At 60.5% G+C, this 12,079-nt stretch overlaps 1 protein-coding gene across 5 annotated transcripts in view; it reads right to left on the reverse strand.

Moving 5' to 3' along the window:
* PHACTR3 (phosphatase and actin regulator 3) overlaps positions 1-12,079 on the reverse strand; it is a 129,156-nt gene that overhangs the window by 35,807 nt on the left and 81,270 nt on the right. For all 5 annotated transcript variants that reach the window (XM_045194687.3, XM_053927390.2, XM_045194685.3 and 2 more), the window contains exons 4-5: positions 5,384-5,566; positions 1,645-1,857 (exon numbers count right to left, since the gene is read on the reverse strand). In XM_045194687.3, the coding sequence (XP_045050622.2) occupies positions 1,645-1,857; positions 5,384-5,566 (396 nt within the window). The remainder of the gene's footprint in view (positions 1-1,644; positions 1,858-5,383; positions 5,567-12,079) is intronic.

The following is a 12,079-nucleotide window of genomic DNA, read 5'->3' on the forward strand; positions in this document are numbered from 1 at the left end:
ATTCATGCCCCAGGGCAAAACAGGAGAGGCTGCCCATCCTCCCGGGGCTGTTAGATGCCATGACTTCTGCCCTCACAGCACCCGGTCAATGCGCCCCGCCCCCGCTCCAGGACCACTTCCTGACCAAACTCCACAGCCTCACACACTTTGCCAGAAAAGCCACAAATCTAGACTAAAGATAAAGTTTTCTTATGTCTTTATACATACTAGTACCTAATACTACAACACACTTTAATTATGTTTTAATTGTTGGCAACCCCGTTTAAAATTAAATGCCACGTGGGCCCAGCACAGCAAGGCTGGGTGGGGCCTGGGGTGGGCTGGGCATCCCACACAAGAAGGCGCCTGGGGGGGAGACTAAACTAGGGGGGACTAAACTGGGGGGGACTTCCCCATGCCCCAGGTAAGCCCAGGTGAGGGGCCTTTCTCCTCCTCTACCGCCACCTAGTGTTCACAGGATGAAGCAAACATTTCCCCAAAGAAAAGGAAAAATGGCAGTGAAGAAAAAGACGGAACTCCGAAAGGGAGTCTCGGCTGTGAGAGATCTGGGCCAAGGCCCAAAGCCCCCTCCTTTCCCTTCCACTCCCACTCCAGTCCCCGCGTCAGTGGGGGCACATCCGATCAGTGCCCCTGACACTTGTCCACACGGTGAAAGGGCCCAGTGAATGCTGGCAGGCCAGGAGCGTGAGGCCACGGGCGTCTGGCCAGGAAAGGCTCCCAGAAGGGGGTGGGGGTGCACTGACCAGGCGACCTGAGACGAAACATTCCAGCAGGGAAAGCAGCAGGGCAGGGGGTGCTTCGGGCCCCAAACGGGGTCCCCATCTTCACTAGCTGGGGCCCTGGACAAGTGCCTGGAACCCCTGAGCCTCAGTTCCCTGCAGTGGGAATTGGGCGCCTGTCCTGTCCCTTGAGGACTGTGAAGGGCCGTGTGTATTCGGGGTTTCTTGGGGTGCCTGGGGCTGGTGCACACCCAGCAGGTGGTCAGTAGTGTCGTGGGTGGCGGCCAAGAGCTCTTCACTCCCTCTGCCCTCAGGGGCAGCATGTCAGGATTTTCCTCAATGCCCGTCTCAGTCAAGGGGCCAGCTTTTCCCAAGACCAGCAGTGTCCCCGACTCTGGGTCTCAACCACCTGGGGCTGCTCAACCAGCATCCTAAGCCCCAGGAGTGAGGCCTTGGGGGGCCTCTGCGTGGCCACGCACCCCTCTCTTTCTGAACCCACCCGAATCTGCCCGCCTGGACTGAGCTCACCAGAGGAATGACTGGTGAATGAAACAGAGATGAGCAGAAACAGTGAGAAACTGGCAGGGGGTGGGGGGGAAGCAGAGATAGAAAAGGAGATACAGGACACCCGCACACCAGGCAGACAGAAAGACCTCATTCTGGGTCTGGCTGTGTCTCCTGCTCCGCAGACCGCCCGCTCCACATGCTGGAGGGAGCCTGAGCGGGCTGTGACTGACAGCTAGAGCCTCGCTGAGAACACCCCTCCTGCCCCCAGCTCTGCTGCCTGCACCAGCCCAGAGCCTGCAGATGCCAAGAGAGAGAGCTGGCCCCTGAGGCCTGGTCAGGGTGGTGGAAGCACTGATGGATGGATGGATGGATGGATGGGAGGGAGGGAGGGAGGGCGAGACAATGCGCACAGACCCACCTGTGATGCTTTTTGTGGCTTTGGCGACTGCCTTGGGCAGTGGGGTGGGCAGCAGTGGGGGACTGGGGAGTTGGCCCACAGACCTCTCCAGGGTTCTGGGAGGACTGTCCAGGGAGTCGGACCCAGCTAAGGCTTGGGGGGGCTCATCCGTGGGAGGCAGAAAGCCGCTGGCAGCATCTGCTTCTTCACCTCTGGAGGCTGAGGGTGTCTTGGCTGGATTAAAAGCAAAACAGAGAGTTTCCAAAGCATGGTTCCTCTGACTGGGGTGGGGGCAGGCAAGGACAACAGGGGGTGGGAGGGACGGCTGACAGGGAACCAAACACAAGGAGGTCACCTCACACATAGACTTGACTTCCTCTGCGTTCAACTGTCAACAGAACTGCCCACCCAACGCAGAGAGGAGGAGGAGAGGGAAAACTTAAGGAGCAGGAGCCAGTCCCTGTTTCACCCGCTAGGGGGTGCCAAAGCTCCCACCTGGCCTGGGCGGGGGTGGGGGGGGGGGTGGGTTCCACTGTCACAGGTTGGGATCAGACACACCTGGGCTCCAGCTGGCCCCTGTGCTTGCTCTGTGACCTTGGACAAGTTACTAGGCCTCTCTGCACCTGCGTTTACACTTGCGTTAATTGTCAATGACCTTGGACTAGGACTAATAAAGGGAGTCCCTGTAGATGAGGTGACAACGAGGTGCGGTGCATGCCTGGCACTCCTCTCAGCCAGCAGGCAGTGATGTCACACCAGCCAGATAGGCAGTGGGGAGGGAGGAGTCAGCCTGCCCGGAGCCCCCACCCCACCCACTCCTTCCAGCTGCTGGTCCAGGCTTCCCCAGAACAGCTCCTCCAGACCCTTGAGCACCACCCTGTACCCTGGCACACCTCCACTTTCAACCCACCCACTCTCCCTACCCCTCCCCACTTCTCTACCCAGCTCAACGTCCACCAACCAGCACAGCTCCCACCTCGCCACATCCCCAGGCCTCTGCCTCCCTCTCCACTGAACCAAGCAAGTGTCCCATCTTTGGATGAAGCCTCCAGCACCCCACCCCCGTGGGGGTGACATGGAAGCCCCAGGCCCTCAGCTCCGCCTGCAGCCTCAGCAGCTCCACATTCTCACCTCCCTCCTGACCTCCCTCCTGCTGGTCAGCCCCGCCTGCAGCCTCACAGGGGAACCAGAGGCCATCGTATGGGGACGCTCCTCGATCCCTCTAACACTGTCCCCGACACCCACCTCCTCCCTTCCCGCCCATGCTGACATGAGAGGCAGCCTCCTATCCCTACACCTCGGGACCCCCGCTGCCCAGGCCTGGGCGAGGCCCTTGCTGTCTCATCTTCCCACCTCCCCCCACCTAAGGGATGCTAACACCCAGAACCACCTCGCCCCGCTGGTCCTGAAGTCGGGGTGAGGCCAGTCCTCCAAGCACCGGAACCCAGTCTGGCAGCCCCCACCCCCTGCATGGCAGGGTGCTGTCCGTGTGCTAATGATGCATGCCTCCGGAGCCCAGTGGGGCCCCTGCCCACGGGGAGCGCCCCCAGAAACTCAACGAAGTATGCACTGTGAGCCCTGGGGTTCCCTCACTCCCCACTCTTCAATCATTTTATTGTCAGTGCCTCTCACCCCCAGCACCACCCAAGGGGACCTTGAGCCAACGGGGAGCATTCCCCCCCTGCCCTTCACAGGGGCCACTAGCCACCCATGGCCGCTGAGCGCCTGATGGGCGGCTGGTGTGACCAAGAGCAGGACTTCAGTTTAAGTTTTAATCAACAGCCACACAGTGGTGACGACAGGACAGTCAGTGGTCACAGCCACACTCACTCAACCTGACTGACCACAGCAGGGATTTCTGCCCCTCCCCAGGAGCCCAAAGTGGAATGCGGCTTCCTGCTTCTGCCCTGAAGGCCCTGGGACTCCGCGAACCCACAGCTCACCTCACAGCCCTCCTCCTAAATCTCTCCCCCATGTTCCCCCCACGGTGGCCCTGACCTGAGGGGTCTGCACATCACTTTCTAAGCCCAGACCTCCTCCTGCATTCCACACAAGTGCCTGTAGCCACCACAGTAGTTTGGAACCCCTTTGAAGCTGAAATTTTAATATCCCTCGAAATCTCAAATGCTGTACAGAAAAAAAATAAATGTGGATGACAGTGTGAGCTCTGCACTTGCCCTGATTTGGGGATCCTTCTTTGGGGCTCCCTGCCTCGCCCTGACCAGCAGAGGTCGCTGCTCCCCCACTGAACACAGCAGAGGCTCCTACATGGCCACAAAAACCCCTGGAGGGGCTCAGGTCTGGGAACAGGAGTCACGGAAGCGCACCTTCTCCCACCACTCTGGGAGATGACCCCCAGACTCAACAGCATGCCCCACCCACAAAGGTCTGTGATACGAGTTTGTGCTCCAGAAACCGCAGGTGCAGCCCTCAGAGGGGAGCAGAGCGGGCGGCAGGCTGGGGCCAGCGCCGTTTCCAAGAGCCCAGGGGGCGGTGGTGCTTCACTCAGCCACCAGAACCACACCAACCTCCACCCTCCCTGACATCTGATGCCCAGAGGGACGGCAGGACACCAGTGCCCCAGGAGGACCACTGAGGACAGGACTGTCCATGGCCACGATTCTTCAGACCCCTAACTCCTATGGTGTCCCATCAGGTGACACTGGAGAGGCGCAGTGGGCCCCTGTTGGCAGGTGCCTACCAAGCTGGAGGGACCCTGGGGACAGGGCACAGCAGTGAGCAGCACAGGTGTGCGCCAGGCAGGAGTGGGCCACGGAAGACAGCTGCCCACCCAGTTGTGAAGCTGAGCCCCCCTGGGCTGTCCTCCTCGACGCCTGGGTTTCCTACCTCCCACAACTATGGGACCCAGTTCAAGTCCAGCCCCCACACTATGCCTGACACGCCTACAGCTGCGACTTTACTGAGGAACAGGCTCCCTGCTCCACAGGGAGGCCGCCTAAAAGATTGCTGCATGGATGCCACTGGCCTGTCGGAGAGCGCAGGGGGACAGTCACCTCAAAGCATCTGCAGGCTTCTCTGAAGGGCTCATGCTTTCCTTCCTCCTCACCCTCCCAGTTGTCTCCCTGTTCCCCTAGCTGGCAACCATCTCATTTGATTCAACCAGAAACCACCCCCCACCCTCCTGCTTCATAGCCGCACCGCCAATTGCTCAAGGAGGCAGACCCTGGGCCGAGCCCTTCGCTCAACATAGGCCCATTTCAGGGAAGGAAGGAGACATGCTTGGGGCACTGCACCAAGCATGCCTGGTGGAGAAGCAGTGAGAAGCAACACCCCCGCCCTGGGGAAGGTCCCCCACCTGTGTGTCTCAGGACAGGCTGGGCTCTGCAACAGGGGGCAGCCCCTGCTGTGGGACTCTCCCCACCTGCACCCTACCCTGGGGTCTTGCGCCCAGCGAAGATGCTGCCACTGGACGCTGGCCCCTAGGGCAAAAGTCTCCCGCTCCGAAGCTCCCTGGGAGCAGGTGCAGAAGTCCAGGAACCAGGGCATGTGGGAGGGCTGCCTGGGAGCCTCATGTGCAGCACCCCCACTGGCCATGCAGACTCGGGGGAATGCAGAAGGGAAATGCTCCAGCCACACCTACACCCAACCTCGGGTCACAGTGTGGTGGGCTCAAGCCTGGGGCGTGGCTGTGCCTCTGAGGACGGTCTTCTGATGGCCCTGGCTGGGGACCCTGGGCACCGCCCAGGTCGATGGCCACCCTGGGAGCAGCAGGTCAGCCCACACAGTTGCCAGCTGATACCTGCATCATCCATGTGGCTCTCCGAGGACAGCGGCTGGTCCAGGGAAGCCTGCTCTGTCCCGGTGGCCAGGGGCCTTCCCGGCTGGGCATCCTCCGGAGCCTGGGCCTCCTGCCTGGGAGCGGGCGGCTCGCTCTGCGTGGCTCGGGGGCCTCCGCCAGGGCTGCCCACCTTGCTTTCAGCACCTGCAAAGAAACTTGGCTGTCAGCCTAGCCCGTCCGCCCTTCCTGCTTCCACAGGCATGCCAGGGCCTCGCCAGGCTGTGTCCCTCCCTGGGTCCCTGGTGCACCCCTGCGGTCCCCTCGGCTTCTGCCCTCATGCCTGCCTGTGCACTTCCCCCAGCCCCATGGAGACTGGACATGGACCGCCAGCTGGATCTGTCTCTCGGGGTGCCCCTCTGCCCCATCCCTGCACTCTGCTCTGAGGCTTCTTCAGTCAGTGGGACGTCAGCAGGTTTCAGTGGCTTCAAAAGTGTTTGCATACTCCTGCCTGCTGCCCCTGCCCCAAGGACACACCAGGGCATACCTAGCTGGCCAGCTGGGGGACAAGAGGCAGGTGGGGCAGGGCTGAGCTGCCCCCATCCTGCCAGCCAACACCCCCAAGGTGCTGGGGTGTTTGTTAGGTGACATCATTGTGGTCACAGAGAACACATTCAACTCTGCACCCACCTCCCCACAGCAGTGCCCTTACGCAAACATTTCTCAATAACCCACTACACATCTGGCACCTGAGACCCTAGGAAGGCAGAGAGGAATGGACCACGATCCTCACCCATCATGAGCTCCCACTCTGAGACTCATGAGCCCGGAACAGGGGACTGCCAAGGGCTGAGCGTGTCACAAAGCAGGGTGTCCCTGGGTGCAGACAGGTGGACATCCCAGAAAAACAGCACCAGGCCCCTGGCAGGGCTGAGAGGGGGACCTGGGCTCCCCTCATTTGGGACTCAGCTGCTAGAACCTTTGAGGGTCTGACCCTTGATCCCTCAGGGTCGCATCTCACTGATAAGGAGACCAGCACTCAGGAGCTTAACAGCAGGTTCGGATCCCACAACCACAAGGTGGCAGGTCCAGGCTGGGAGATTCAGCAGCTGATAGGGCCCCCCACCCTTCTGAGACACAGGTCCCCTTGCAGGTCTCTTTCAGTCCCCACAGCTGGTTCACCAGGACACTATGGGGCAGAAGGGCCATATGACCTGCACGAGTTCATGCAGCCAGCAGGCAGCGGCGTAGGGACACCAGCTGGGCTAGAGAACTGCTTCCATGCCGCTCCCCTCCACAGTGGGGAGCAGGGGAGAAGCCAGGGGCCCCTCTGCCTGCTGTCCTCAGGCCCTTCGGCAAGGCGTCCCTCCCACCACCAGAGTGCCATGACGGGACAGTAAGCGTAAGGTCACCCCAGCCGTCCACAGTCCCTCCGCCTGCACAGCTGCAGTGTCTCGTGCCCACACAGCGCACACCTGTGGGCCTCAGTCTCCTCCCCACAAAATGGGCATAAAAACAGGTTCTTAGCACCTGTATCCCCGCAAAGGCGTGAAAATGCGGTAAGTTAATGCACACAGCGTGCCTGCCCTGAACACCAGACACGTGTGTGCAGCTGTCACTGCTGTGGACGAGAGTCTGCAACTGGGAGGCAGTGGTGAAGGTCGGTCTGCCAGGCCCCGGCCTACGTGCCCAGGTGAGAACAGACTCCCTTAACAGGGCCGACGCCACACCCAGGGCTCAGGCCAGGCCTCCGACGTGTGGCCCCCCTGTGCTGTGACCGCTGCTGCACCCGTCTCCTTGGGGAGGGCAGAAAGGTCAGGCCAGCGGTCTGCAGCTTTGGGGCTAAAACGTCTCGTCGACACAGCATGTCACCTGACTAGGGCCCAGGCCAGGGGCCAGCCACCTTTTCCTAGAAAGGGACAGACGGCCAATGTCTTAGACTTTGGGGGCCACACGCCATATGATGTAAGCTGCATTTGCTTCCTTGATTTTGTGTTTTTACAGAAAGTCCTTTGAGAGTAAGAGCCGCTCTCAGCTCAGGCCCCGTGGGAATGGGCTCCTCTGGCCAGTGGCTCACAGCTGCAGTTCCCAGGCCAGCCAGTGTGTGACCGAGGAAAAGGCCCAGGCAAAGCCCAGAGCACTCACCCCAGGGACATCGGACACCAGAGCCCCAAACCGCAGTTCCTTGGACCCTCTCTCACGACTGGCTCCATCCTGATGCCCAGCTGTGACACCCTGTGCCCCCAGTGCACCTGGTCGGCTTTGGTAAAGAACAGGGGTGACAGCCAGCACCGCATGAGGGTGTGTATGCTACTAGCCATGTGCACAAGCACCATGCAAACACTGTCCCACCTGGACCTCAGGTGAGGCTGCACTGCCACTCCCAGACGTGAACCCTGAGTCCGAGAAGGCACAGGCCATCCTGCTGTGACCCTTGTGCACTTTGTGACAGCGGTCCCTCCACCTCATCAACTTGCACATGGGGAAAGAGTTGGTGGGGACACGGGGCCTGGAGGACCCCGAGGTCTCCAGGTTTCCCGGGACTCCGCAGAGCTGCCCATGGCCCAGCGCAGGCCCTGACTGCCCCCCACCCCTGCTTCCTCAGCTGAGCGGGCGCAGAGCCGCAGCCCTTAATCTTGTTCAATGAAAAGTTACAGTTCCCAAAATAGCCCCAGTGGCAGGGTGGTTGCTAGGAAACGCTGGTTGGGGTGGAGAGCTGTGGGTGCAGCCCCCCCCTCCTGCCCGGTTTCCACGCTGCCCTTTCCCTCCAGAGGGCTGGGCCAGGCCACAGAGGGGGGCACGGGGCTGAGCCTGTGTCGTCTACAGAGTGGCCACACACTCACCACACCTGCAAGCACACCCATGCACACTGCCCCCAGCTTCCCGGCTGCACGGGAACCAGACAGCCCCACTGCCACCACCCCATCCCCCACAAGGAAAGCTGCCTGTGTCTTGGGTCACCAGGCACAGCAGCAGGGTGACAAGTCTCTGTCAGCCAGTGATGGGGTGTAAACTCCTGGAGTTGTTCGGGGAAATGCCACATGGGAACAAATGGAGTGATCCAGGAACGTGCAGCATCTGGCAAAGACCCCTGACAGCTCTTGCCCTCACTCACAGCACTGGGTGGGGCGGCACGGAGAGGCTGGGGGCCAGCCCTCAACTGTCACTCATGTCAGACAAGGATGGCCACAGCCATAAAGATAGAGAAAAAAGGGTCCCCTCCCCATGCAGACCTAATCCCAGCTGGTCTGTCCACAAACAGTCCTTTCTGGGGTTCCAGGAACCGATGGTGGGACGTAAAACACAGGTGTAAATGTGTCATAAAACCACCCCCCACAGAGGGTGGAGAGCAAACTGTGCCCTGGACAGACCTCTGGGGTCAGCTCCCACGGTCACGCTGGTGACCACTGCACAAACTCCAGGGTGACTTAGACGTGAGTGGATGGGACAGAGAGCCTCCTCTCCTGGTGTCTGTCCTGGCCAATGAATCTCAAGTTCGAGGTCTTGGGGCTGGCTAAGGACCTGGGCAGCTCTGGGAGGGTCTGTGGCCTGAGACTGGGAACTTCTGTTGTCTGCTCAGCCTCCAGGCACCCACGCTGTGTAGGGTCTTAGTGACAGCATAGTGACCACAGAGTGGCGGGCCTGGTTGGGAGCAGGTGCTGCAGCTCAGGGGGACCCCGTAACCCAAACCCAGAAAACCACAGCTGCCTCCTGATGGCTGGAGGGGGGGGCACGCAGAGCTGGGGAGCTATGTTCTCACTCAGAGCTGCCGCCCACTGGGGTGCCTAGGTGCTTGCCTCCCATGCCTCCTGGCTCAGGGCTCCAGAACCCTGTCACCCAGCAGGACCTGTTGCCCCAACACCGATTCCTGTGAGGGGTACCCAGGCCCTGACCTTGAGCTTGGTTTTGTCCCCAGCGAGAAGAGGCCTTTCCCGAACAGGTGCACAACAGGAATGGCAGAGCAAGGAGGTGTCCACGCCGGGCGCCAAATGTGCCCACAGGCCCTGTGGCCAGGGTACGCCCACAGGAGGTGACACATAGTAAGAATTTGGCAGTACCCATCCAGGCTCAGCGCACCACCCTCCACTCCGCTCCCCGACGCCAGGGCCCTTCAGAGGCAGTGCCTGGGACCCACCCTCTAACACGCTGTCCAACTCAGCAACGCACTGGGCAGGCTGCCTGCAGACCCCCTCACCGCCGGCCCTGGGGCCACCCTGAGCTCCCGCCGAGGCCTGGAGGTGCCTGGCTGCTTCCTGGAGACTGTGACCATCTTGACTCCAGCCAAGCTGGAGAAAAGGGACAGACGACGCGATGTGCTGCTGGACCCCGATGCTGCTCCCTCTCCCAGTTCCCAACCTCATGCACCCCACCCACCTCCCTCTCGGTTCACTCCACGGGGCACCCCGCTTCTTCCCACCACAGGACCCTGCTCCTCGGGGCTACAGACACACACTGCTGCCCGGACTCCTGCACGGCAGCAGCTGGGAGGGTCAGAAAGCGTGGGAGCCACTGCACAGCACTTCGGGTCAGAGCTGCCCAGGTGGCCCTCCTGTGCAGCACACGGCGAACCCTTCGGGCAGGCGCCCATATCGCGTCCTCTGGGCACCACAGGCCTGGGCATCGCCATGCTCCTCTCCCCTGGGATTCTGAAATGCCAGAGCGTGTCACAAAGCTGCGCTCATAGAACTCCCTCCCCAGTGTCCGACCCCTGGACCAAGTCACAGACACACCCCTTTGCTTTCCATCCCCGCCGCTATGCATCCTGGGAGGGTGGTATGTGGCTCACCTGTTACCCTCAGCAGTGAGCACAACACTGCACATACAGCAGGTGCTCCTCCATAAAATGTCGGAGTATTAACTAAAAGTGCATTTGCAACGCCCGAGGAAAGACACTGCATCTCAGGCCCCTCTAGTTCCTGGTCCATAATCACTCAGAAAGAAGCGGCTGCCAACCTGCCCCCTGGGAGCGAGGGCAAAACCCAGCCTACCACCTGCTCCCATGCCTGAGCAGAAAACAGACCCTACATCCTCACACAGTTGAAAAAGTCAAAAGAAATCTCATAGTCCATGAGTTACACAAAATCCAAACTTCAACGTCCACAAATAGTGCCCTGCGGCAGCCACGTCCACTCTGCTGCGTATGTCAGCATCTCCTTGCCTATGGCAGAGTCAGCAGTCGTGACAGGACCCTGTGGCCCCCAGAGCCCAGAATACGAACCACCTGACCCTCTGCAGGAAAGGGTGGCTGACCTGCGTGGGCATCAGCACACGTGCAGGGGCCAGGAGCCTCCGCAGCCGCATGGCCTGGCAGTCACCCTGGCACTTGGGCTGCTGCCACGGTCTGTCCCCAGGTCTCTGCTCTCAGCCTGTCAGACAGAGCCGTTAAACAAAGGTTTGGTATTCAGGAGATGTGAGCTGCTCTTCTAGAAGCTCCTTCCTTCAGTCGTCCCCCTCCCGGCCTTTCCCAGGGGTCAGTCCATACCCTCATTTAGTCTCCAGTCACCGGCGATCCCATTTTCTATCATGGCTGATAAACGGACCTCAGTTCTGTTTTCATTTCCCTTCCCCAAGATCCAAAGTCAGGTTTGCTGGCAACACATTCAACATGCCCCGAATCTGCAGGACGGTTGTCCCGTCCAAGCTGAAACAGCCCAAACCTCTGTCTCAGCAACAACATCCCTGCAAACCCACGTCTGAACATCTTTCCTGTCATGCGCGAAGTCTGTCAGTACCAAGTATGTGTCTGCGTGGGCTTCCTTCCCCTGAAACAGCATTGTCAAGATACCCCAGTCCTGGAATCTGAAGAGATGGGGACAACGGCAGTGGACTGCATTGGTCTGCGAGCAGAGGGCCTGGTGGAGCTGAGTGCTTCACAAACCCGGATCCCTGGGGCTCCCGCTACAAACACGCGGCCCACAGTGGGAGGCTGCGTGAGTGGGGGGATGGGGACTTTGGTAGAACTTCACCCTGCCCCCCAAAGGCCAAGTTCCTTCTATCAGAGGGAAGAGTCCCCGTCTGCTCCAGGAGGGAGGTTTGGTGAGCCCTGAGTGGTGTCAGGGAACTCCAAAAACCACCAGGACCCACGTCCTGGGCCTCAGGCCTTCGGGACTCACCAGGAGAGGAAGACAGGGACATCAAGAACACCATGAATTAATTGTGCTATGCATCATAACCAGTGTTTGCCAAAGAGGCAGCTAAAGGTGGCTGCACACACACCACCACCACGATCTCCAGACCAGGGACTGAAAGGCGTCTCCGTCCTGCGGCTGTGTGACCTTGGCCCCTGCCTCCTGGACCCCCACTTCCCTTGTCTGCACTTGGGGACAGGGGTGGGTGGGTAAGGACATGCTGGCCAAGGATGCTGCAAGGACCAACAGGATGAGGAGGGGATAGCCCCCAGCCCTTGGCACAGACCCAAGGGGACAGCAGCAGTAGCCACAGTTGGCAGTACAAGTAACTCGCCCAGATCAGGGACTAAAAGTGTGAGCGTGACAAAAACAAAGCCACCACTGCCACTGCTGGGGCGGGTCGAGCCACCAGCTCATCGTCACCCAGGTCAGTGGGAGGGGTCAGCTGGCCCCCCGGGAGCTGACTGTTCTGAGCTCTGTGCCCCACGGCAGGTGGCCCCCAACTCCCTGACAGGCTCTCAGAGGCCCTGGGGGGCTGAGCCCGTGGGTCATGACTGGGGGCGTTGCTCCCACCATGGGGTCCCCCACACAA

This window comes from Desmodus rotundus, chromosome 6 (genome assembly GCF_022682495.2).
Source record: "Desmodus rotundus isolate HL8 chromosome 6, HLdesRot8A.1, whole genome shotgun sequence".
NCBI lineage: Eukaryota > Metazoa > Chordata > Mammalia > Chiroptera > Phyllostomidae > Desmodus > Desmodus rotundus.